This window comes from Amaranthus tricolor, chromosome 3 (assembly GCF_026212465.1).
Source record: "Amaranthus tricolor cultivar Red isolate AtriRed21 chromosome 3, ASM2621246v1, whole genome shotgun sequence".
In the NCBI taxonomy this organism is placed as follows: domain Eukaryota; kingdom Viridiplantae; phylum Streptophyta; class Magnoliopsida; order Caryophyllales; family Amaranthaceae; genus Amaranthus; species Amaranthus tricolor.
The window spans coordinates 30,242,131-30,268,734 of record NC_080049.1 but is presented as its reverse complement, the minus strand read 5'-3'; the positions used below and the strand labels follow the sequence as shown (position 1 = coordinate 30,268,734).

The 26,604-nt window shown below is 35.0% G+C and overlaps 3 protein-coding genes across 7 annotated transcripts; 2 read left to right on the top strand and 1 right to left on the bottom strand.

The window, feature by feature from the left end:
• Nucleotides 1–1,123: 1,123 nt before the first annotated feature.
• On the bottom strand, nucleotides 1,124–8,417 carry LOC130808988 (probable methyltransferase PMT9). 4 transcript variants are annotated; one of them, XM_057674572.1, is made up of 8 exons: nucleotides 7,940–8,417; nucleotides 7,403–7,567; nucleotides 7,128–7,310; nucleotides 6,061–6,655; nucleotides 3,505–3,617; nucleotides 3,183–3,403; nucleotides 2,128–2,456; nucleotides 1,124–1,500 (listed from the first exon to the last, which is right to left on the bottom strand). In XM_057674572.1, the coding sequence occupies exons 1-7, from the start codon at nucleotides 8,183–8,185 to the stop codon at nucleotides 2,141–2,143; spliced, it is 1,839 nt and encodes a 612-aa protein (XP_057530555.1). In that variant the 5' UTR covers nucleotides 8,186–8,417; the 3' UTR covers nucleotides 1,124–1,500; nucleotides 2,128–2,140. The 4 variants fall into 4 exon arrangements, with proteins under 4 accessions (XP_057530555.1, XP_057530558.1, XP_057530556.1 ...); XM_057674575.1 differs by having other exon boundaries at nucleotides 7,128–7,329; nucleotides 7,403–7,843; nucleotides 7,940–8,081; XM_057674573.1 differs by having other exon boundaries at nucleotides 7,403–7,843; nucleotides 7,940–8,081.
• Nucleotides 8,418–10,827: 2,410 nt separating this feature from the next.
• Nucleotides 10,828–17,306, top strand: LOC130808989 (glucuronokinase 1-like). The gene is made up of 6 exons (XM_057674576.1): nucleotides 10,828–11,191; nucleotides 13,900–14,049; nucleotides 14,169–14,357; nucleotides 14,437–14,553; nucleotides 15,518–15,678; nucleotides 16,736–17,306. Exons 1-6 carry the CDS (start codon nucleotides 10,982–10,984, stop codon nucleotides 16,980–16,982), a joined length of 1,074 nt encoding a protein of 357 aa, XP_057530559.1. The 5' UTR covers nucleotides 10,828–10,981; the 3' UTR covers nucleotides 16,983–17,306.
• Nucleotides 17,307–18,426: 1,120 nt separating this feature from the next.
• LOC130808986 (uncharacterized) lies at nucleotides 18,427–26,502 on the top strand. Of its 2 annotated transcripts, XM_057674569.1 has the most exons (9): nucleotides 18,427–19,525; nucleotides 20,323–20,378; nucleotides 20,437–20,519; nucleotides 20,667–20,745; nucleotides 21,754–21,864; nucleotides 23,322–23,431; nucleotides 25,007–25,090; nucleotides 25,687–25,724; nucleotides 25,849–26,502. In XM_057674569.1, exons 1-9 carry the CDS (start codon nucleotides 18,598–18,600, stop codon nucleotides 25,917–25,919), a joined length of 1,560 nt encoding a protein of 519 aa, XP_057530552.1. In that variant the 5' UTR covers nucleotides 18,427–18,597; the 3' UTR covers nucleotides 25,920–26,502. The 2 variants fall into 2 exon arrangements, with proteins under 2 accessions (XP_057530552.1, XP_057530553.1); XM_057674570.1 differs by lacking the exons at nucleotides 20,437–20,519; nucleotides 20,667–20,745.
• Nucleotides 26,503–26,604: the final 102 nt, after the last annotated feature.

The window sequence follows — 26,604 nt, the reverse complement described above, 5'->3', positions numbered from 1 at the left end:
TCAATTTTTTTTGTTATGATTATTTTATTGTTGGCAAACTACTTTTTAGGTTGCAATCATATATGATGTGCTTAATCCAACTTTATTCCATTGATTGTTTCGTAAATTAAGCGAAACTTTGAGTTTTAAATCAATATTTCTAATTTCAAGTTGCTATAAAATACTTCAAAGTTTAAACTAGTGTTTACTAATTACTACTTTTTGGTAAAATTTCAAATTTATTTTTTCTGATTGTATTGGATTAAAAATTCAACATGTTATAAATATGGAATAATCACTAAAATATAAAAATTAAATGAAAACAATACGTATAGGGTGTTTGGCAATTGATTTTGGTTGTAGACTTTTTAGTTGGGCTGAAAATATTGGTTATTTTTATTGGCTTTTAAGCTAACTAAAAAAGCCAGCTGTTATGAAAATTTTGGTAAATTTAAGTATTGGATATTGACTGTTTATTAGAGAAAAAGTAGACCATCAAGTCAAAAGTCAACAAAAAAGCTAATTAGAGTAACTTTTTATTTTGGCTTAAAAGCCAGCTTTTTAGTTTGGTAAAAGTTATTTACCAAATATTTTTTATAGCTGTTTGACCAATCAACAAACTAAAAGGCAAAAGTCAAAAGTCAACCAAAAAGTCAAGTACCAAGCATCCCCAATGTAAAAAAAACCAAGTAACAAACACCCTCGGAATGAATGCAATGTACTCACAAGTCACAATATTTACTTGCTACCATCCCTAAAAAAAAATATTCTACATTAACATAATCCGTACTAATTACTACTCCCTCCGTTTCTTAAGAGTTCTTTCCATTTGTCATTTTGTATTATTTCAATTATTATTCCCATAAGAAATCTTTCTATTTATATAAATAATTTTGAACAAAACTAATCTTATCCATCCTCATTTTAATATTTTAATAATGCTTAAGATCCACACTTATTTTCTAATAACTTCATTTTAACATTTTCATATTGCTTATAGTCCCCACCTGTTAAACTTTATAAAAACATTTTTAAAGAGTTGTAATCCCCATAATTTTTGCATTTGCTCTTCCACTAAATGAAGACCCGATTCTCTGTCAACCAAAATTATTTAGGATATAAACAGTTGAAAGAAATGAAAAAATGTAATTAAAGACATTCCATTAACCCAAAGCGATTAAACGAACAAAATTTAGACTTGGGGATAAATAAGCACACTTAACATGAGCAAAAACATCTGAGGCAAACATCGCTACAACTAAAACAAGAGCCGAGGTACAAAGCACTATCAACTATTAAGCCTTCGTGCACATTTTTAGCCGAACACATGTACTTCTCTAAGTTTTTTCACCCTCGAAAAAAGGTTCGTCTACTTTGTCGTGTACCTTAAAAAAGTATTGAGTTTTCCGAATGATGAATACAAACCTTTGGTTTGCTTTTTGTTGCGTCTCCCAAAATAGTTTTCCTGCCGCTGTTGCAGCTTGTAGACGATTTGAATCTTGTTTACAACAATAAGACCGCCTTCAAGAGAGGGAAAATTCAACTATCAAATGATATTCGATCTTCGAAAAAAATGAATCCAACTATATAAAATGTACAATTGCATCAAATTAGAGTGTAGGTAAAAGTGAAAACGCCGATCAAAAGGGTTTATTGCTTAAAACATGGGCCAGTTTTGACGACATCGCAGAATGCTCCTACGAAGCAAACTAAAAGGCTGAGGAAGGAGCTACGGTAAGCCTCAAGATTCGAGCTATGGTGAGCCTCAAAACGCGCATAAACCAATTTCTATTCTCGGTTATTTGACTTAAGCACAGGAAATCTATATTTTTCAGTATGAATCGGTATGAATCGAGTGTTTAGGTTGAGCCTCAAAACGCGCATAAACCAGTTTGACGACATCGATAGAACTTAGAAGCATCCTTTTTCGATATGATCGAGTGTTTAGGGAAGAAAGCAAGAAGTGTAAAATTTGTGTTGCAAGTAAAAAGAAACGGAGAATTGCATTAGGTGTGCATCTGGGTCATCGGGTTGATTTCAGGTCAGATCTTTCGAGTTGTTTCAAAATGAGATCGCTCAAAAAATGTGGTACCTTGTCTTCAGAGCAATTTGATATACAAGCATTTAAACTTTAAGCTATGTACGTACCTTATAGATATTCTCATCTGACTGTAACATCATAGCGCCACAGCTTCTTACGCGCAATCAAGACTTTTTCTTCGCTTCTTGACAAAACATCGACCCTTGGTTCCACCTCCAAAATCCATTCATCCCAACGTAAGGTAATTAAGTATTTCTGTATGTAACGAATAACTGAAGGCTTGTCTCGGATAATGACAAATCCCTCTGGTCTCAAAATTCTATCCATTTCAATCAAAAGATCTTCTAGGCTGCAACCCCTCTCTAAAACCTCGGAAAATACCATCCAAGCGTGGAGTAGATCGTACGTGCGTGGATATGTTGAAAATGCTTCGCACCTACACAGAAAGATTTGCTTCAATCTCAAAATGCTTTCGGTTGATATATTAGCACATGTACATGAAAATAAGTTAGATTTAAACTCTGATGCATTTCAGATCCGAAGTTAAAGTTTTCATTTTAACTCTTTTGCCACACACACATAAAATTGCATTCAAAACTGTAAATGACACACAATAAAGTGTAAGATAAACCAAAACTTCATGCCCGGAAAAAGGTACCTCAGATCTCTCTCTCTTCCCCCCCCCCGGCGAAAAAAAAAAAGAATTCCCCATATCCAAAAGAATTTAAAGCATCGGGCAAAAACGTGACTTAACGGTCCCAAAATGGATTGTGCAGTCAATGTGGACGATTTCACGGTTGTTTATATTATGTCATGTTAGCTCAAAACCCTTTACAATAAGGTGATCTGGACGGTATTTTGTGCAATGTATTGAAGTCCTTTAAAAGAAATCTGCACAAATCCTATATACCATTATTAACATTGAAAAAAATACAATTGAGGGTTTCGGCTTTCATAATAGCTTTGCCAACTGGAATTCCACTTGTGCTACAACTACGAAGTTATCAATTTATTATATACCAATGGATATTTGAGAGTTATTTATCCCATGAAACAATTTATGAATTCCAACCATGTAAGGAAAAAAATTTAACATAACTGCATATCATGTGCAGATACTGGCCCGATGAGGATTAAGAATCAACACGCAAATGCTTCTTACCAGTCATGTACAGTGCCAATGAGACCTCGATCGTAGATAATCTTGAGCTTTGCAGAAGAACCAACAGGGGAAACATTCATCACCCAAACATCTCTATCATTCAAAGCGGCAGCAAATCCACCAAGATTGGAGTTCATGTCCATGACATTACGCAGGGTGTTCTTTTGTAGAACACGTTTCATTAGGTTCCAATACTCATTCACTCTTAAACGCCATGTGCTCTGTCATTTATGGATCCTCGAAGTCAGTCAAAGTTAAATTTAATTACTGTCAAAGACAACACAACATGGTTTAGACAATTAGGATAATCTCGATAACTTACAGTGTCAGCTTGAAACTCCTCAGCACTAATGCCAATATCATCCAAGCGAGGTGGAGGTATAGTAAGTCTTTGAGGCCAAGGAACTAAGCCACTTCCCTTTCCCTTGTGCATTTCTATAAAGCATTATGTAACACAAACATATTAGCGAAAAAATATTGATAAAAAATAAAGATGAGGGAGAGCTTCTATGACAATAAATTAGAGGTGTTCATGGGCAGGTAGCGAACCGGGCTTACCTCTAAAAACCTACCCGCTCACATAAAATGTTTAAAGTCGGTCCACGTTAGCGGGCTAACTTTATTTGCCGCTACCTGCCCCGGTGTCCCCGGGACCCGCAGGCCGCAAGCATACAGGCTTTTTTTTATAAATACGTATGTTTTTAGGTTTTTATTTTTCAGATTACAACTTATGACAAAAAAGATTAGCATTGTCGACTTAAAATGTGATTTGCTCACATATTTTCAATAATAGCTATAGAATAATAGAATAAACGGCTCCACATGAGCATTTATACAATAATAAAAAACTTCTAGGACCAATTAAAAAAATCTAATGCGGCCGATAAGTTTGAGAGTGAATATAAAATGGTTGTTTGCCTTTTCTAATTGTAAGGCCTAATTGAAATATGTGAAAACAAGAAGTGACAAGAGTCTTTGATAATAACTCCTAATATATAAAGCTTAATAAATATATACAAATATAGAAAATAAGCAGGGCGGGCGGGTTTTTAACGCGCGTAATTTTTTTATGCCGTTGGCTACCTTAAACGACCTTGACCCGCCTATACTTTGAACTTTTTTTTAAAATGTTGTCAAAGCCTGCTCATTTTTCGAGTCAGATGAATCGAGCTTGGCGGGCAACCCGCAAATCATCATCTCTATAATAAATGACTTCTGAAATTACTTTTATTATTCTTTTTCAATTTCTATGAAACAAAAGTTCTATGTAGAATTTTTTGAAGCTCAATGTTAGCAAAAATTGTGAACTTTAATTAAGAGCACTACTAATTACTAATGCTTTCGTAAATAAAAAAGATTTTACTACTACCATGTCAGTGAATGTTTAAAGGTTTCGACAAGTAGATTGACCGGAAAAATGAAAAAGCAATGAATCACATCAAGTCCAACTCCCTTGTCTTCTTTTTTCCTTATAGCTCTCTCTCCTCTAATTTGTCTTTGCATATCATCATTTTAAGCGTAGGACGCTGCGTAAGTGACTCAAATAAAGAATACAACTGAAATATTATGCGACCACAGTGTACCAATAAGGTTAGAAGGAAATTTCTACCGAAATGTCTAGGTGAGAATGGTGGTTTTATAACAGAGACTATTGTAGAATGATGAGAACAATGAGATGAAGTATTCGTTAAGATAGACAAACAGACATGCTTTAAATAATAGAATTCAAAAAGAAGACATGAGACAAGATCTTGGACGTGTAGATATTGAAGAAAAAATGAGGGAAAATCATTTCCATTGGTTTGGTCAATATGACAAAGACAAAAAAAATGCATCTGCTAGAAAATGAAGGGTGGAACTTTGAGGAATTTAAAAGAAGAAAAAATCAGATTGGAAATAATATAGATAGTATAAGTGAAAAGGGGAATTTACAAGGGCATATGACTATATTCATGAAAGAATGAAGGAGAAGAATATATGTGGAAAATCATTAGAACTGATTTTCTTGATTGTATATTAGTGAAAAGATACCCTAAATAAAGTATAATTTTTTCTAGCAACTATCGCCCACGTTGATTCGTTTTGGTTATATAGCAAACCTTATATTGTTGAAATTATCGCTTTGGATTGTTGTTCTTTTGTTTATCGAATTGATTAAACTTCGTAATAAATCAACACAACATCAGACCTTAATGTTCATCATTTTAAATGAACTTGGATAGTTTTAGACTTGAGCAAAGTCATGTCAAAAAAGGTGAAGGTTTAAGTAGAAATATTTAAGTGATTGAGGACAGAAAAGTAGTCACTATGAATGCATCAAGAACAACATCGGCGTAAAACAACAACCACACCATATATGTCGAGGATGATGAGAGGAAGAAGATGGAAATGGGGTAAAGAACCCAACACCAGTACGTCACTAGTGGTAGTGAATAGTGATTCCAAGTGGTATTGGTATAGAACCCAACAAGCTTTGTTTTTCCGTCTTAACTATGATGTTATCAGTACTAAGATAGGACGAAAGTTTCTATACGTAATATCAAACATTATGATCAAACAAGGAAAGGAAAAATGATAAATGAAGCTTCAACAAGTTTTTTATGAAAATAAATATAGTTTAACTGTTTGCTCATAAATAAAGCGCGAGTATCCATAAGATGATTATCATCAATGCACGAATAGTAGTAAAATCTTAACCTGGCCTCACAATCCAAAGCGATCAATCCACATGCCAGACAAAAGGCATTTATCAAATAAAAGAAATCGGTTATTGCCAGACAAATTGATGCCTCCAAGGCGATAGATAAAAGCATATCAAAGTAAAATATTGGCACAAGAAATAAGCTAATGTTGTATCTGCTAATAGAGTGATACTTACTAGCTGAATACGGAGTGATGCAAGTTTTCATCGACACGTTCCAAGATTCATCTGGGCTATCATCCGAATTACATAATGGAGGTGTAGTTCCGGGTTCTCTTTTCAAATAACAGTTGTTGCTCAGTGATTTTGCCCATATAACGGTTTGGTCTTTCTTTGAAACAACTCTCCAGCAAATTCTCCTTAGAAGGCTATACATTGAATTCCAAATTCTTCTATTTTCTGGATCTTGTGCATATGCTTCAGGAGAAGAATACACAAAATACCCACCTGGCCTCAGTACTCTATCAAGTTCTAACAAAAGAATCCCATCTCTCTGAAGCCAATCAATCCTACATCTAGAGCAATGCGCCAATTCAAATGACCTACTAGGATACGGAAGTCTTTTAGTTCCCAAAACACCAAGAGTAGATGGAATTCCTCTCTCCAGTGCAAATTGAATTTGATTTTCGTGTACGTCATTAGGTGCCAATGACATGGCTATAATATCATGCGAAAGAAGATAGGCACCAAAACTTGCCACTCCGCATCCCACATCAAGAACAGTCCTTATATTTCCACCATTGCTAAGTTTATCACTTGGAAACTTTAGCATCTGCATGAATCCATGCAACATGACTCATTACCATGTTTAACCTGATAAAAGCAGAATCATAACAATATAACATACTTCATATTTTTTTACTTGCAAAGCTTGACTGATTAGAAAACTTGAACCGTAAACAACACTACGTTTGGACTTTGGAAACCATTTTAGGAGGGAAAGAAAGACGGGGGATGAAAAGGGGAGGGAGGATTAGTTTGTTTTCCTTCCAAGTCTTTCTAATATTGGAAGAATGGATTTGTTTCGTACAAAATGTGAAGGAGTTCCATCCTTCGATTCCCTTCCCTCCATTTTCCCGCCTCCTCTTCTGCTATCCAAATGAAAGAAATGTATTCCCTTATCCTTCTACTCCCCTTCCTTTCCCTCTACCGAAGAGAGTTCCATTTAAACAAACAAAGCATATATGAAAAGAATTATCATTGTAACAATTAACATAGAGGAAAATAAATCAAACACTACATACCCTTGCGAGAGCAACAATATACTTATCAGCACCATCATGAAAATGAGTTCCGCCACCCGGAAAATTAATCTTTTCACCATTAACAACCATCCAATGTTGGTCAGATTTCTCTTGTGCAAGATGTGTATGAGGTATATTTGCCTTCCATACTTCATCCCTGCTTGCAGGCCATCTGATAGGTATCTGATATTCTAACAACAATCTAGTTGAAATAATAGAAAAGGTAAAACCAGAACAATCTCTAAGTTTCTCCATTAAAAAAAGAATTCACCAACCTTATAACCAATTGGTGGCGGAATAAGACAATTGAAACGTCGCTCCGGAGGTGGGCAATGGCGTTCATAATGCTCCATTAATGTTAGATTAACCTTTAACCTTATTTGATATATAAGATTTCTATCCAAGCATGGTATTAACTCTGAATATTTCATGTCACATATCTGTAAAAAGAAAGATATAACCCCAAAACTACATCACTTCAATCCTCCAATCGAATGAATTTGGGCAATAGAAACCACAAATCGAAAATACACAACCCAGAAGTAAATTCTACAAAACATTGAAACCCAAATCAAAACAAACACAACCCAGAAGTAAATTCTACAAATATTGAAACCTAAATCAAAAAAATAATCCAGGAGGAAATTCTATAAAAAAATTGAACCCAAATCAAAAAACGAAGAAAATGACAAATCTAAGAAGCACATGCTGCAGATCTGCACAAAAATGTAATAAATCAAGCATGAGCAACAGCATTAAAACCCCAATTCAATAAACACATAAAAAACCAGAAAGTAAGGACAGAAACATACCGGAATAGTCTTAGGAAGCAGAGAATCAAGGTTTTGAATATGAGAATTATCTTGTTCAATGGCATCTGGGTTGTGAACAAAGCTACTAAACACAGGGTCGATAGCATCGTCAGCATCACGAGGAGCTAAAAAAGAGCCAAAATAGAGACAAGAAAGACCAAGGAAGACGATAAGACCCAGTAAAACATGCTTGAGGAGGGATGAACTTTGGCAAATAGAATACCCATCAGTCCTTTGTTGCTTCATTTGGAAAACTGTAATTAGAGATCTTCCTGTACTGTTTTTGGCATCAAAATTCAATGATTTGACGAAGAAGAGGAGGATAAGAAGGAAAACTCAAGCCTCTATGCAAGAGGGAGAGCACTCAAATGAAGTCCAATTTCCTCACTTACTGGTTCACTGCTAATCACACTTATCGCTTGTGGGTTTACAACTAGGCTGATTTACGTGATTCAGCCGGACAAGGAAAAATAGGAAGAAAAAATTATTAAAAATTTTAAAAAATCGATAATAATAAGCATCTTTTAACTTGAACATCGAGAAAGGAATCGTCTACTGTTAGTAATAGTGACCAATTAACATCGAGTCAAGAAAAGTCTATATTAAGAAGAAATAGCTCAATGTTACTAAGAGTAGATTGTTTCTTTAAAGTTGACATTTCTTAACTCAATATTAATGAACTGTTATTAGTAATAACAGCTGACAATTCCTTTCCTCGCATCTTTTTTAAGCTAAATATAATTCTAATGATCTTTGTATTTAATTCTACTTTGATTTCAATGACAACAATTTAAACATAAGATATATAATAACTTTATATATATATATATATATATATATATATATATATATATATATATATATATATATATATATATATATATTATTTACAAAAATGTCGTCCATAATAATTTCTTATTCATTGTCTACTCTATCTAATTGCGTTGACCTCTCTTACAATAGTAAGATATTGTGACGTGACACTCTAACAATGGGGTGTCTCATATTGTACAACTAGTGACTGTGATTGCACTGTCATGTGCGTGTAGGATACGTTGAGCTCATCCAAATGCGTATCCATATTTGGGGATGAACTTTGCTCCTCGTCAAACAGTTGAGCAACAGGCTCCTCGACATAGGGACCTCCTGACTAAAACGAACTATAGAAGTCGCTCCTTGTGTCTGTAATAAGATTAAATACATATTTGGAATGAAATTTAATATAACTAAAATGAATAACAATAATTTCATAACAGAAAATAGTTCTTACAAATGTAGACATTAAGGGAGCAGTACATATTGGGTTGCATCAACAACATGTCGTGGAGTCACCCAATTATGTATGTGTGGTAGATAAGAATTTAAGAAACAATGTTGGTAATTAGGATGCGTAGGGATATCATATGTTTGTTTATTGATCGACATAATAAGTGGTAAGTAGGGATATCATATCATGTGGGGCATATTGATGTTGCTCGAATTATTCGGCACTGGAGCCATTTTGATAGATTGATAAAGCTGGGAATTTGTGTTGTACATTCGAGGGATGCCCTGTAGCATTGCATACTGACGTAATACGCACTCTGACAGATGTAATTCAACAATGTCAAAGCATATGAGTAGTACAACGCTCTTCCACGTGCCATCAATAATCTAAGTGCTTGGACATTGCAACATATGCCGGACAACCGTAGCAGGGTATGAATCTCAAGCAAACTTTACAAATAACAGTCGAACACGCTAGCTCTCTGCGTGCTCATGTCATGCCGCGTGTGTTTTGTTTGATTTGATGAACCTTGACCCACCATTTTATTATTAACATTGTTAAAATATATTAATCAATCAAAGTGAACACATGAGAAAATTAAATTATTTGCTTATTGTGATCCAAGTATATGGATGATAAACAAGTTGTTGTGTTTACTAACTAAAGATACCGACGAGTCTTTTCAACTACTTTATATAAATGATGTATGATCTTCTCCTTTTTTGTTGTGATCCAAATAGGAGGAATGTATTGTGCACACTAAAATTACCTAAAACTACTATGTTAGCCTTTTATTATTTAAGGTGACGACATTCTTACTGAATTAATTATATGAGTAAAGCTCTGACATACCGATATTCTCATTTCCTCAATTTAATAATTGAAAAATGTGATTGTCATTATTAAATATCAAATTAATATGTGATATTACACAATGTGCACAAATTTATTTTTAACTCTACTATATATTATTTTCTCAAATTATTTTTAAACTTAATTATTTTACGGAATGAAGTTGAAATTACTCAATTTCTTGATTTTGAGAGTGATCACTCTTGTTTTCTTGTAGTTCTATTTTTTTTGCAAGTTAACAATCGTCTTAGATCATGAAGTGAGATTCACATAGAATTTAGTTACTGAATCAGATTAGATATAATCTAAATTATTTTCGTTCAAATTACTTAAATATTTTAAAGATTGAATTTGTTTATGAGATTCACTAATTTATACTCCCTAGTCCCTACTAATGTACATTTGTTTATTTTGGTTTAATTTTGAAGTTTGTTTAACGTTATATTTATTTCTAATAATTAAATGTGACGGTAACATTTTTGTGATTAGGGCCTTTTTGGATTACTTGCTTTTCGGGTGGTATTCCCTTAGATTTTTTTTAAGAGTAACCTAAATATGGGATGATACAATTAGTCTCTCTGTCTCTTTTAGTTAGCATTACATGCTTTTAAGGTGAAATTTAATGAAAATGAAATCGAGTTGAAGAAAAAAAATATATGAATAATTAAAAATTAGAAATAAATTATTAAAATGAGAAAATAGATAGTGGGACCATTAAAAAACAAGTGCAAAAACAATTGATGTGCAGTTGAAAGCTGGCAATGGTCAAAAGGAGTATTTTATTATTATTGAAAAAAGATCGGATTTGATGGGCGATTATTTTGGAAATAAATCCGGTGCACATGCAAATCCAGACAAAGGACGAAGAGATTTGGATACGGATTCGAATCATCTGGAATTCTCAAGATTAATTATCGGAGAAGATGGATGCGAAGGAAGAAGAATTTATCGAGCATAAGGCTTACGCCAGGATCGGATTTCTGGGAAACCCAAGTGATGTCTACAATGGCAAAACCATCTCCATTAGCATTTCCAATTTCTGGGCTTCTGTTCGGTTGGTTCCGTCTGATCGTCTCGTCATTATGCCTCATCCTGTCTACGATCTCGTCGAGTTTGATTCTCTTAATCATTTGGTCTCTCTCTTTGTTTTGATGCTTTTAACATTTATTTGTATCTGTTTAGGTTTTAATGCTTGTTTTTTTGCTTTGATCCCATGCACCATTGGTTTTAAATAGTCATTCGTATCCGTTCTTTTGATTTTGATCGTGTTTTTCAAAATTGGTGTGAAATTGGGTTTTAAACATTATTGTGGTCCATGCTATTTATTGGATCACGTAATTTTTAGGAGATCCATTTTTACGCTGGAATCTTGGCTTAGGCCTACCGCCCACATAGCCTATGGCCTGGGTAATTTGATTAAAACCCCTATAAATATTAAATATCTTAATACATCTTGATTCTCTCCTTCCCCTTTAATTGCATTTGATCGTGAAAGTGACATTTTCTCTCAGTGCATTTCTTCAAAATAGTACTCCTTTGTCCCCTAGAGGTTGCTTAAGAGAATTTTGCACACAAGACAGGGAAAAAGAGAAAGTGTGTATTTTGGTGGGGTATGCATGGGATCATGTCTTTTAGCGGAGTAAATATAGGTGAGGTAAATAAATTGTGGGTTTTAATGTGGTATTGTAGTTAGGATCATGTTCAAAAAGAATAATAGGGCAAATCATGTACGTGCATAGATGAGTGTTCAACCTGCCTATACTAATATCCTGATTCCTTATCTAACATAGCATTTTGTTGCTGTGTCAGAACAGTGGCATTTCACATTTATCATGACAGTATTTGTGGTTAAAGGAGTGTCACTCGACAAATTGAAAAAATGAATCAGTCTTTAATTTAGTCCAAGTTTTTTTTTTTTTTTAATTTATTTTTTTAATTTTTTCATTGGTTATAATTTGAACTATGTCTAAGAACCAAAATTTTGTTCTTTTTTTTAGAAACAGGAGATTTTGAGTACTTATACTACTCAAAGTCTTATCATTCTGATGTTGGAAGCAAGTTCAATTCAACTTGATTGCTTAGTGGTTTTTATAACAGGTCATAGCAATTAGCAACTATATGGTGAAACACAATGTTGATGGATGTCATGTTATGCCTTTATGCTCTCGGATTGGTTCTTAAGGAACGCAAAGTCCCGAATGTTTTAGAATGCCATGAACCCACCCAAGCCTTCTATCCTCAAGACACATCACAGACTTGATAGGGCAATTAGCAACCGTGAAGGAAAAAGTAGTACTCATTTATATTTGTGCAACATAGAGGATTAGAAGATCACAGCCCTAAAGGATGGTAAAACTTAGTATAGAGCAAGATCGTGTTGTCCAAAGACGCTTCCTCCATACCTGTGATCTTGCGAGAATATCATAATTATCTTGTAGATGGGCATGTCGGTGACCTACGAACATACTTGAAGATTGCTCTAGATTGGTTTTGGGTGGGCATGAGGAAATAAATATGTCGATATGTTAACGGTTGCCACGTTTGTCAACAAGAAAAAGCATCCCACCAAATTTGTACAGAATTACTACAACCATTACCCATGCCCTTTTTAAGTCTGGGATGAGATCACCGTATCCTTTGTGGAAGGCTCTCACCCCCCCGATTCTTTTCGTTACTATATACAATCAAAATATTGTCTTTACATTTACAATAAAAAGTTGTGGCTAAATGGTTAAAGTGTAGTTTTTAACTAAAAGTAGGGAGTTGAAATTTTGTCCCTTTTAGTTATTTAGATAACTTTGACCTCCTCTAATGTATAGCCCAAGTCTGTGGTAGAGTGGTGGACCATCTCATGAAATATTGTCATTTTATCAGCTTCAAAAATCCTTATATTGCTTTTAGTATGACTGCAATTTTTGTGAAAGAAATATTGGGACTCCATGGTTTTCTGTTCTCTAATGGTATCAAATATGTTCCACATCTTAATGAGTGGATTTTAGAAAGAGGCTTTTAGGCTGCAACTAATACATTTGTTCATTTGTTGAGGTCCATATCCCATCATCCTAAAATGAATGGGAAAATGGAGATTTTTGTAATTAGGTGCTTGAGACTTTATGGAGATGTTATTAATGTCATTCTAAAAACTGGCGAATTGTTTTCTTTGAGCTGAATTCTGTCATGACAATGCTCACCATACGTCCATTAAGATGAGACCCCTTTTCTGGCCTTGTATGGGAGTCCATTACTACCTCCCTTAATGCAATATGGCTGATGTACTACAGTAGCGGATAGCCTGGAATAACTGTTACAAGAAAGAAATGCAGTAATTAATGATATAAAATTGAATTAGTGAGATTTCGTCACTGGATAAAGCTTTATTAATTAGACATTTAATTGCCAAAAAGAAGACTTAATTTTGTTTCTTCCTCCAATGAGTTAGTGAATTGTCTTTATACTTGTTCCTTAATACTTTTCTCTATCCGTATGATTGCATTTATCTTCTTTATGTTCCAACCTTTTACATGTGCTTTTTATATTGTGGTTTCTGCTAACTCATTCAGCATAACATCTTGATAAGAAAATTAAAACTGAAGTTTATATTGGTATTCTAGTTAGGTTTTAGTTGATATTTTTGATTGACTTTGTTGCAGTGACCTTTTAGCAGCCCTACAAGTTGCGCATTGGTCAATAGACTCATGATATGTTAGTAGCGCAAATTTCCTTCTTTCAAACAACCAAAATTCAGTTCTACAACTGCAATGAGATATGTTTGATACTCATACTAGTATAGCTTGTCATTTTCTGTTCAAACTGGAAAAGTAGCTTATAAGTTTGGTGGCAGGTTCACCGTCTAGAGTCTGACGGTTTCTATGGCGGTGCACGTTTGCTTATGGCCATCTGTAAGGTCTTCTACAAGTACTGCAAAAGAAAAGAAATGGATCTTCACGATAGGAGTTTCACTCTTTCATATGAAACCAATATTCCTCGACAGGTGAATTAAATCTCTTGACATGGTTTTTTTAATTTGTTCATTCTCTGTGTCGTTGCGTATGTATGAAGTTATGTTTAGTCTGCCACATTATGCATCTGAAGTTTAATTTTGACTTTCAGACAGGACTTTCCGGTTCTAGTGCCATTGTATGTGCTGCCCTGAACTGTATGCTTGACTTCTATAAAGTTAGGCATCTGGTGAAAATGGAAGAGAGGCCTAATCTTATTTTGGATGCGGAGAAAGAGCTTGGAATTGTTGCTGGTCTCCAAGACCGGGTGGCACAAGTTTATGGTGGACTCGTTTTTATGGTATAAACATTTATCTGATCTTTCACTGCAACCTATCATATATCTTTTTATTTTTTTGACTTGAATTCCTTTTCTATAGGACTTCAGCAAAAATCACATGGATGAATTGGGACATGGTATTTACATACCAATGGATACTAGTCTACTTCCTCCTCTATACCTCATATATGCTGAAAATCCTAGTGATTCTGGAAAGGTAAGCACGACTTATTTATCTTTGTCTAATGTTGATAGTGATATCCAGGTCTTGTGCCATGGTGCCAAAACAAGGCCGCATTGTAAAGATTTTCAAATCAATTGAACCATACTAGTCGTACCGTAAATGTGTTTGAAAACCACATTTTAGGATAGTTCAAGGGGAGATCCCATGGTTTTGACCATATTTGGCGGTAAGATAATCCCATCACCCTTGTTTAATGCTACCTCATCACCGCTAGAAACTGCATTTTCGCACTAGGCTTGACTCATCTTTGTTCCACACCTCCTCGTTTCTCCTGTCTTTTCATACTTTTTAAGTCTATTATGCAAACTAAAAAAATGACACCCGAACCTCTGAAGGTCTCGTCTCATGTATGCATTTATACGCAAACAAGCTATCGTTGGCTGTTATTATACTTTATATACCATTCCCCTAATGCTGAGTCGGTGATATTGAGAATAGTTGGTTATTTGTAGCTTTGTACTGTATTAGTGGATGTATTACGTGACTGTTATATGAATATTAAGTTTGTACTATGTCCATTCCTCTCTGTGCCTCTATTGATTGTATGAGGACGTGCACAGAATGCGCTCATATTCTTTAGGAGAACATGCTTTTTCAGAATTTATGGTGTTGTGTGTGGTTAGGATTTCCAGAATCCATTTCGACCTGGAATGGCTGATCCCAATCAGAGATCATTTTTGTTTTGTTCGGTATCGAACTCTTTCTATGAGGCGAAGAAAAGAGAAATCATAAGGCTCTGATTTGAAGAGCGAGGTCCGACATCCTATGGTAAATTGTTGGGGCTTCTACTCATGTTCGGCTTCAAGCCTCTGAAAATAGAACTCTAAGCCTGTGAATTGAAACCCTAATGATTTTGCCTTGGGCCCAAATATTATAATTAGTACTAGCTCCCCTCATTTTTAAAGGAAGAGATAAAGTTATCGATTACATCGGACAGGTGCATAGTACTGTGAGGCGAAGATGGCTAGATGGTGATGAGTTCATACGATCTACAGTGAATGAAGTTGCTAATTTGGCTGTGGAGGGAAGACAAGCCTTACTCGAAAAGGACTACGCCAAACTGGCATCCCTGATGAATCACAATTTTGACCTTCGCAGGTAAGAGTATGCATTGTTCATAACTTCATATTGTAATTCATGGATTTTTCACGTGTTGCTTATGCGCTAAATACTTTGGCCAAGGCTTTTGCTTTTTATGGCTTATCTGAACGTATTTGAATTTGTCTGAACTTATTGGCTTTTGTTATCCCATATACGAAATTATTGTCCTTTGTAGCGCCTTTATCAGACTTGCTACATACTTAAGCTTATTGCAGTTGTGAATTAAACTTTAGAAACACTTATTTATGAACTTTAGCCCGTATCTTAACTTAATGGCCCTTACTGAAACTTAATAGAGCTTATTGGATATGTGAATTGAACTTGGTTGAGGGTGACTAATCAAAACTTATTTAAATTTATTGGCCCTTAGTCGCCCTTTTATACGAACTTATCTAATTTAACTGACTCCTGTTGAGCCTTATCCGAACTTCCTTGTTTTGAAACAATCCGTAAGGCATATAGAACAGGGTCTCAATTTGTCATACATTGTGAGAAATTTGAAAAGAATATTTAAGAGTGCCAACTACCAACTGATGTCGGTATTCTCACAAACATCGGAGGACGCAAACTATATGATAATTGGATACCACATGGATAAGTTGGATTTTTTTAAGAAAATACCAAGATCATGACATTAGCTTTATGCATTTGGGCATCAACCTGTTATATCTTGATTAGGTCATTAGCAGTTGAGATAGTTGTAATATAGTGGTACAAATATATAAATATTTTGCAAGGGAAAAACACGTGTAAAACAGTGACTTTGCTCTATGTTTGGGGCTTTGGGCATATATTTATGAAGCATCGAGTATACTAATGTACTATTGTATTCCCATGTTCTTGTCCACCCGACAGGAGTGGAAATAGTGTAACTAATTGGAGAAAAAATCATACTTACATGGAAATTGTATGACTTGGACAACCTAAACATCAATTTGGCTGCCGAGTTTGAGCAAGAGAATAACTAATCGAATTTTAGAAAAAGGCAGGTTATATTGCCTTGGAAAAAGAGTTTAGCTGTATAATATAGTTTTCATATGTTGCGATTTTGCAGACGTATGTTTGGAGATGATGTTCTTGGTGATATAAATCTAAAGATGGTGGAAGTAGCACGGGAGGTAGGTGCTGCATCAAAATTTACGGGCAGTGGAGGGGCTGTTGTTGCATTTTGCCCAGATGGAGAATCGCAAGTTGAGCTACTAGTGGAGACCTGTAAGAAAGCTGGTTTTGTCATTCAACGAGTTCAAGTCGCTTCGTCAGTTTCAAATGACCTAGATCATAAGAGCTCTTCTTTGACATGATAAAGATTTGTCTCCAGCTTCATCATATCCTTCCATCTCGAAGATCTTACCTAGATCTGAGGATATATTCCATCATCTTATTTCGTTGAGTTGTTTTTATAGGTATACGAAGATAAAGCGTGAATATTACCGTGATTTGTCTCATAATAACTAGAACATGTACTACAGGAAGATTGTTGTTTTGATTCAGTTGGGTACCAAGAATCATCGAATGTTAAGATTCAAATTCTGTATTTCTTTTTGCCGTTGATATAAAGAAATGAGGAAGCACAAGTTACACAAGCACAAGTTAAACAAATTTGATCATCAAGCAACTCTAAGTCAAGTTAAATTTGAATAACTAATATTACTAACCACATTAGTAAATAGTAATTCATTATCCATCTATATTTCTACTAATTCAATGTATTTGCTATTTTGCGACACAAAATAAGAATCAATCAACTTGAAGTTAAGACTCTTTTTTGATGTAAAGTTAGGACTCTTAAATTCAAGTAGCTATTATAAAAATACGGGCTTCATAGGTACAACCTGCAGACTGCTTGTCATATTATGCTTAACCCGCATAATGGTGCTCTTGGCGCAGCGTGACTGGTAGTAGGATGTGCTTGTTTTGCCCCCGTGATGACTTGAATTGTGCGTAGTAAAATTAAGTAATGAAAATTGTTAAGGATTTAGTTTGTAGTGACTGATAATTTCAAGTCTATATTCTTAACACAAAAACTTGGACAAGACGGTCTCATTATAAGACCATCAATTTGGGCCGGTCCAATTCGTGCGTGTAATAACATTTTAATTTTCTGGGTATTTATCAATTATGACCTTAAAGATATTGATTTTGAAAATTGATACCTTTAAGATCAAAATTGAAATGCTCAGAAAATAAAAAAAATGCCCAGGTTGTTACACGCGCGAATTGGGTCAGCCCAAATTGACGGTCTCATTATGAGGCCGTCTCGTTCAAGACCAACTGTATTCTTAATTCTTCTTGACATTTATATGTATAAATGACAATTCATAATATGTCATTTTAGTTAAGTTCTCAAATCTCACTTCCAATATTAACATCTTTAGTACACACTTTTTTTGGTGCAACTTTTACTATCAAATTGAAATTCCACATCCTACCCCCAACTTCTCCACCCCTCAAATAAACATTTTTTGGTAGTTCACAACCCAAAACTCCTATCCCTCTCCCAAAGTCCTTCCAAGTAAAGATGGCACGCGGGTTGCCTAGGCATGGTTCTGCTTGTTCCAAGGTACAATACGACACGACACAATACTGTTCACAACATGACTTGATACAATACAATTTAAAGTAGGCATGTTACATGGACTGTCCAACATGACATAATTTTCATAGTTAGACTTAATTTTTAGTGACTAAAATGACACAATAATACTTAGCATAATACAATTTGATACGAAATACGATAAACATCACACTTAACACGACAAGATCTCTATGGTTGTTCCAAACAAACAACCTAATTACTCTTTTAAGTCTCCCATTCTCATTCGATATAGCCAAAAACCCCTTTGACATTGGCTGCTTCCCGTACAAAGCTGAACACAAAACTGTAGTGATACAAATACAACACTTCGAGGAGCATCCATGGCGGCAGCCGCAGCTACAAAAGTACTCCCTTTTTCAGTCCTTATCCATTTCTCGAAACGCTTTCCACGCCGACCCACAAAATGCTTTCTTTCTCTCCTTCCTCCATTAACAACAAGATTCATCTCTTCTTCTTCCACTCCTTATCCTCTTCAGTACGATATGATTATCTCTCGCCCTGCTCCTCGACATCCTCATCAAAAGCTTCCTCATTCTCCTCACTCCAAACCACCCACTGAGTCATCCGATTCTGACTCGGACCCATCAAGTTTTGAGGACTGGGTTGACAAGAAACTAACCGAGAATAAAAGTAATACTAATGGGTTGGAAGAAATGGATAAATCTAAAAGAAAGTATTACAGCAAGAGGAAGAAGAAAATGTATGGTTCTGATTCTGATGATGAACGAAGGAAGATAAGAGAAAAAGGGGAATTTGTTGAGTTGAAACCTGAAGTAGTTGAGTTAAGAACACTTCATAAAAGGGAAGAAGAATTGTATTTCTATGATACTTTAGCTTTTCCATGGGAGAAGGATAAGCATTATAAAATGGTGTATCAATTGGAGAAGAAGTATTTTCCTGATCAGTGTTTAGATAAGGCTTTTTTAGAACCTGGGCAGTCGAATTTGAGTGCCCGTCAGTCGAGGAAGAAGAGGGAAGATAAGGGTGAGGAAGATAAAGGAATGATTTTCTTTGAGGAAGGAAAAGATGGGATGAGTAATCAAGAAAAAAATGAGGTAGGAAAGGATGGCGGTAAGGACATATCTGAGAAGAAGGTAGAAGAGTTCTTCAAGTGTTTGAAGAAAGTTCCCAGTAAGAACTCTCAAGTTTGTGGTGTAGCCGAGCCATTTTTGGCTTCTAGGACTTCTGGATTGCCTCCTAAATGGGATAGTCCTGCTGGAACTGTTGTTTTGGTGAACAAGCCTAAGGGTGAGAGTTCTTTTCTATCATGATTATTCATTTATTACTTTCTCCCGTCCTGTTGGATTTGCTACATTTGCTATGAAAAACTCTCACGTTGAAGATGCACATATAACAAATTCAATGGCTTGATGTTTGTAGTATTATCTATGTAAATTGAAATTCTGATTTTATGTGTCTTGTGTTGATTGTTTTCTTTTTGATTCCCCTTTACTTGTAGAATTGAAGTTCTTTGACATTATGCAACAGGTGAATTAGGGTAAAGTAGAGATTGTGATTTTCTGTGTATTTTGCTTCCTCTTCCTTGCGTTGTTGAATGTTGACATATAGTTGTATGATTTGCTTAATTTTGGTGAGAGGTCTTGCTTGTTCATAGTGACCATTTAATTGATATAAACTCCTTAATTGTGATGCTAATGGGACTTCAAATTATGATTCCAATTACAAGACTCCAAAAAGATAACTACCTCAAAATAAACCCCTGTACCTTATATCTTTAGTTGTATGACTTCAATTGAAAGGGCGTTTAACAAATGACTGATAGCTTATTACAGTGGCTGAGTTGACAAGCTGATTTTATTAACAAGTTTAACCAGCTGATTTTGAGCCCGTTGCTATGAGCAACTTGTTCAAAAACAGCTTATTTATTACAATAAGCTGTTTCAACCAGCTAGTTTACTAAATATTAGCAGTGGTTGGTTTGACCACCTAACCCTTTATTTGTATCAAAATAAGCTAAAATTGCGCAATAAACTAATTTGCCCGTCAATTGAAATAGATACTAAAAAGACACTTGTACTGTACAGGTTGGACTTCATTTACAGTCTGTGGCAAATTGCGTCGTTTGACTAAAATTAAAAAGGCAAGCCTTTTTATTTTGTACATCGTATGCTCATGTTCCTCTAATAAGCATTTTACAGGTAGGACATGCAGGGACTCTGGATCCTATGGCTACTGGCTTGCTGATTGTTTGTGTTGGGAAGTCAACTAAGTTGGTTGACAGGTTAGTTTTGAAAAGGATGAATTTTTAAAAGTGAAGTTTCGAACTTGGTTCATTATTTTATCTGGTCCACGTTTGGTCATCTGATCTTACATCAATGTAATTTTTTTACGCGTTGCTTGTTTCTGAATTGAATTAATATATTTGCAGATATCAAGGCATGATCAAGGGTTACAGCGGAGTTTTCCGTTTGGGCGAGGCAACTTCCACATGGGATGCAGATTCACCGGTCTGTCTTATTTCAGAAAGGGGGAAAAGAAAGTGTCGCTCTTATTTCATATTTCAGATAACAAACTGAGTGTCGCTTGCTTTAACTAAAACCTAAGCTGATAATAAAAATCTTGACTTCATCCTGAAAGGCTTATTAGTAATACTTGCAACTTAGCAAACCTAAACTGTTACTCAATTCACTATGCTATCTTGGCATACTGTTATACATTTGATTCGCTTTTTTCTTGCGTCAAAGAGACATTCTTGTTAGGATGAGGGGATAGAGTTTTTTTCTTTTTATTTTTTTTTAATTTTTTTACTATCACTGCAATAACACCAATATTAAATAGAATGTCGAGCTTTGATAAATGTCAGGCGTTTGCAGTCATGAACTAGTTAAGAGACTGTTCTCCTGACCTTTTCTATCACCTTTTGTCATATGTATCATCCAATAGGAATTCCACATAGTGAAGCTTCTTGACTCTTGCAAATTTATCCTGATCACATATTAATGTTTTACATGTTATGAACTTGTAGATAGGGCTTTCTTTCTTGTATCTTACCTGTTATTTCTGTGCTTAAAATGGCATCTGACCGGGTTTTTTCACCAAGGTGGTTTTTTAAAGCAAAAAACTGCCTTTGGGTCCACCTGCCACTACGTGCCCCTGGGTGCAAGATACTATTTTCTATGTTTATGTTGGTGGGAGCTTAGGTTGGAGCTACAATGGCATTGGGATGATGGATTTATTGTATGTTGGTGTTACTATTAACGATTTTTGAATTGATGATTGGCGAACTTTCTGTTGCATTATAGAAGTAGATTGTTTTTAAGAGTACCTAGTATTGTCTTCTTTTCTCATAAATCTTTTGCTTTGCAAAGTTATTGTTTGTGGAGCTGCAATATTGACGAGCCTTCATGCTTATGTTATTCTTTTAGCTAGTAGCTATTCCTGGACTGCTATTTTTTTACTAGAATGAATTTGTTTGAAAAAGGTTTTATGAATAGTCAAATGTTTCTATCTTTTAGGTAATACAGCGCGAACCATGGGAACATATCAAGGATGAGGACATAAGAAAGGCTGCTGCATCGTTTACTGGTGAAATATGGCAAGTGCCCCCTATGTTTTCTGCAATCAAAGTAGGTCTTTTACTAACCTCTGTTTTGATTTCATTCACACCCAATAATTCAGTGCATGATATACAAGCTCTTTATTTTTATTTCATTTTATTTTTGTGTTATTATTTTTGATAAAACAGGATATAGATGGTCTTGAGGAGCATTATGAGTACGAATGTACGATGGTGTTCTATAAAAAGAAAACAGTTTTACCTGCCCCCCTTTTGATTTCGCAATTCTCCCAAAATTGGATAGAAATAAACCTAAACCGACCGCAGTTTGCTTTTCCTAATTCGATATTCAAAGAGTATTTAGCAAATTAGGTAACACTGGGTTGAAATGTCATAGTAGTTCATTTAGTCTCTTCCTTTTGGATATTCAATGTATTCTCTAAATAATACCCTGATTAGTGATGTGCATCTTCCCAAGGCTAGGATTAAGTTGAAGTCAGGGTTAAGCTGAACCTTGAATTCCTTAGTATTCTACACCATGTAGAAAAGAAATCAGACATGGGATCTCCCCGTCTAGGATCTTGGCTGGGAAAAGTGACATTGGAATTAATGTCCCAACCTTCTTTTAGGATTGTGTAGAAATGAGATATATGGAGTTCGTTTTGTTCTTTTATGATCTTTGTGGTGGGTAGATTTCCTTAAAAACAGGATAACACCAATGCATTTAATTTGATCTTAGAAGTGGTTTATAAAGTTGGATACCAAGGAGCTCCCCTAAGTGTCTTGTGAGTACTTGGGGTCATTTTCCAAAGGAATAGAGATACTGTTAAAGATGGAAATAATAGGATTAAATGTGGTTGGTTTAGTTGGAGATGTGCAACTACATTTTTGTGCAACAAAAACGTTTTACTAAATTCAAAGGAAAAATTTACTGTATTGTCATAAGACTAGCACTATTATGCTTTTTGAAAGTATCATAAAGGGAAGATGAGGTGATTGGACATACCCTAAAGGTAGAATTCAAAATGAAAACATAGAGATTTGGAGTTGTAAATATTGACAAGATGAAAGGGAACCATTTGCTTTTGTTTGATAATGTGCAAAGATGATTGAAAAGTGCACAAGAAGTGGAAAGTTGGAATTTGGTGATCTTAGAAGAGGATAAAGTAGGCCAAAAATGACTTGGATTACTCGAGCAAAAATAATGATATGAAAAATCAGGACTCCAAGCCCATATGACAACAATAAGAATGAATGGAAAAGGAGAATATTTGTTGATAATCATTAGATTAGTTCTTGATAGAAGGAAAGATGCATTGTCACTGATAAGCTCTCACATTGATTTGTCTTGGAACCCCATAATTTAGGTTTAAGACTTAGGCATTACTATAGTGGATTATTGTTGAAGGAAGTGATGGTTTTGTTCATTCTAAATGCTGGTTCATTGATGTTCTCTCAAATGCATATGTTATATAATATTGTAGCTACAAAATTTTCTTTTCTATCTTAAGATCCTCCATTTTTCAGGTTGGTGGGGAAAAAATGTATGAGAAAGCAAGGAGAGGAGAAAGCATTGAACTTTCACCTCGACGAATTTCAATTTTTCAATTTGACATAGAACGCAGCTTGGAAGACAGGTTAGTCAAAACTTAGCTCTTTAAAAGGGTACCTTCTGATTGTCTTTCTTGATAAGCTTCATGCTTAAAGTTTTTCATATATTGCATCAAAGTGGGATTATATGGAGTGTGTTTGGTTTAGATTTTGAGGATTTGTAGGTAAAGTTTTCCCTATAAGGAATTATCCCAACTAATTTGTGATGACCCAAAAAAAATACATTGCAACTTATTTGGACCACAGGTAACATGCACTTTCCACCAAAGTTGGATTGGTAGTCAAGAAATTGAATTTCTCAAACTTTGAACTACTTCCCTAATTGAGTATTCACTTTGTGGGGTTTGTACCCTATGATCTCAAGATCACGTGTTCAACTACTTCTCTGTTCATCCTCTCTTTTTAAGTGCTTCGGCCTATCCTTTGGCCATTGCAAGATTGTTCAGAGTGCCTTATGTAAAAGATTAGATCTCAGATTTGAGACTTTGTGTCATAGCATTGTATCCCATGTAGTAGTGCTCAGTTCTTCCCCGCCTTACCCTCGAGACTCATTCAATTATATGGGGTCTGGATTTCACCCATGTAGCCCCAGGCTTATGTTACAATGGGGGTAGTCTTGCCCCATTTGTAATAGTTTACTACTCATCTTGATTGTGGGTTCCTCGAAAAAAACTCCTCGAAGAAAAATTGAAGTTCAAAGTTGCAAAAAAGTTGCTTATGACGTTTGACAAGGCCAAACTATTCCTCTTGCTACATGCCTATAAAGCAATAACGTATGGCTCTTTGACATTATATTGTACCTTTTTTAGTTGCATAAGGGTAAACTTATTCTAGACTTCAAGAAAGCTTTAAGTCCTGCTCTCTCCACTTTGATTGCATCAATTTAATGACTCAAATAATTAATTTGTGGAGGAGAAAATTGAAAGTAAATCTACCCAAAATGAAAAATATGGCAACATAATCATGATGGGCGTTCTGAAATAGTTTGTGTCATAAATTACATGATCTCAACTTGGTTATTGACCTACTTAAGCGGGCCCAATTTAAGTTTGGACTTGGCTTGAGATCTTGTTAGTTTGACTTAAAATGCTTATGAATATGTAGTTTCTTGAGCTCAAGCGGTCGAGCCAAGCACGCGTTTTGACTTTTGAGCTCGATAAGTTTTCTTACTGAATATAGACATTAACTTCTGGGAAATGATAGTGAGCTTGAATCTTCTTAGTGTTACTCAACTTGTTGAGTCTCTTTATCATTACGCGATCCATATAAATTTAGAAGTCGAGGCAACCAATTGTAAATACAGTAAAAGATTGTGCATGTCATACCGTATCCAGTACCATGTTTTCATGCCACTGTCTAGAACAATCTTTTATGAATTGTTTTGTTCCAATAGTCAGATGTTTATAATTAGATGATGCTTTACGTAGGAAAAAGACTATTTGCCATTAGCCTTCATGAAATTTTTTCTGTAGAAGGTAACTAATAAACCTATTGGTGCATGTTGGTAGTTAAATAATGTTTTAAGAAAAAAATGGTGAGGCAGGATAGTTTCACTAATTAGAAGAAACTGAAACATACTAATTTCATTGATATGAATGCAGGCAAAATTTAATATTTCGAGTCACGTGTTCGAAAGGTACTTACATTCGGTCCCTGTGTGCAGACTTGGGCATGGCTCTTGGAAGGTAACTTATGTTAAAATATTGAAGTTTTTTTTTTTATATATTTTTCGAGTCACGAGAGATTTTGTATAATCTAATGTGTTCATAAGAAACATTCTTTTTTAGTTAAAATATCATAATAATATGGCGCAAATTAACTACTCATGAATGATAATGTTACTGACCCATATGTGTCGGTAACAAGTTTTTTCCATTGTTGTACTCTTTAAATTACATTAACGGCCCGTTTGGTTAGTGTACTAAATGGTGGTAATGAGAATAATTTATAGCGTAAAATTTTATCGAAAGTTTCTTCTCACTGCCATGGTAATAAAACTTAAATCACAAAAAAATATTTTTGTTTATAAAATTTCCATTACCACTTAATACCACCTTTTCCATGGTGATGCATTGGAATGAATTTTATGAAGAAAATGGGATGATTGAAGTTAGATGAGCATAGCCATCAAGGTAGCCAAGAGATTTTTCAACTAAATTTACTTTAGTTTTCTTTCCCGTTACTACCTTTTATTACCACCTATCAAACGGGCCATAACTTCTTTATAAGTTGAACAATCATGCACGTTATTTATTTTAAATCTAACGAAATTGTATTGCAGTTGTGCTCATTTAACGGCTTTGCGAAGAGACTCAATCGGTAAAGCCTCTCTCCTTCAACTCCCGTTGAATTAAATTCCTTATTTGAAAATTAAAAGTGGTGTATTTTAAGGGATGTCTCGTTTGTTTTGATACAAACATTAGCTGACATATTTCGGCTTCAGGGGAATACACTGCTGATGATGCATTTGAATTTCAAGAGCTAGAGGAACAAATTGCAAAAGGGTACCTATAGCAGTACATGAGTCCGCGTTTTATTATCCGGTGATGGGGCTAGAGCTGCATCTATAATCTCGAGCAACTGTTCGTATGAGGAACACACCATACTTCTGCCCCAATTATCAATCCGAATCATTTGCAGGCTTAACGGATTGAAGCTTCGAACCATTGACATTTGACATACATTCAATATAGGTGTTGGGGTCGTTAAATTGTGTGGTATGAGGCGTTTCAGGATGTAGTTATGAGATTAGTACGACCTTTGTTTTTCCTACTATTTCTCCCTTTTCCTGTGAGCTTTATAAGAGACGAGCATTGGTGGCGGGTATTTTGACAATTATGTATACGGAGCCTTGATGGATGCTTAGCCATCGGATAGTAGAGTCGAGTACTCTAGCCATAAAGGGCTTGTTCTTATTTTCGAATTCAAATCAGTGTTCGATGTCGTCTAAACTCTAGTTTGTTGTGTATCTGATTTTGTCCTTAGCACTTGGTTACCATGTTCTTCAAACGCTTAATGTCAACAGGTTTATCCTGCACATCTTGCTCGAGTGGTCGATGCAGGGTGCAAAAGCGGGATTTCCAATTCTAGTTTTCTATGTAGTTTTGTTTTTCGAAACAAAAACACATTTTGCGATTCGTTTGCTCAAATTCGTCACAATAATAGGATGACTTTATTATAAAGAAAAAACACGATATTC

Excerpts from the sequence above, each read along its gene's own strand:
- LOC130808988 (XM_057674572.1), bottom strand. The coding sequence starts at position 8,185 with ATGAAGCAACAAAGGACTGATGGGTATTCTATTTGCCAAAGTTCATCC. Across the intron at positions 3,404-3,504 it reads AGGAGTTTCAAGCTGACACT|AGCACATGGCGTTTAAGAGT; the intron begins GTAAGTTATCGA and ends CATAAATGACAG. Across the intron at positions 2,457-3,182 it reads ATTGGCACTGTACATGACTG|GTGCGAAGCATTTTCAACAT; the intron begins GTAAGAAGCATT and ends CTTTCTGTGTAG.
- LOC130808989 (XM_057674576.1), top strand. The coding sequence starts at position 10,982 with ATGGATGCGAAGGAAGAAGAATTTATCGAGCATAAGGCTTACGCCAGG. Across the intron at positions 11,192-13,899 it reads TTGATTCTCTTAATCATTTG|GTTCACCGTCTAGAGTCTGA; the intron begins GTCTCTCTCTTT and ends GTTTGGTGGCAG. Across the intron at positions 14,358-14,436 it reads ATGGTGGACTCGTTTTTATG|GACTTCAGCAAAAATCACAT; the intron begins GTATAAACATTT and ends CCTTTTCTATAG.
- LOC130808986 (XM_057674569.1), top strand. The coding sequence starts at position 18,598 with ATGGCGGCAGCCGCAGCTACAAAAGTACTCCCTTTTTCAGTCCTTATC. Across the intron at positions 20,746-21,753 it reads CATGGGATGCAGATTCACCG|GTAATACAGCGCGAACCATG; the intron begins GTCTGTCTTATT and ends TCTATCTTTTAG. Across the intron at positions 25,091-25,686 it reads TTGGGCATGGCTCTTGGAAG|TTGTGCTCATTTAACGGCTT; the intron begins GTAACTTATGTT and ends ATTGTATTGCAG.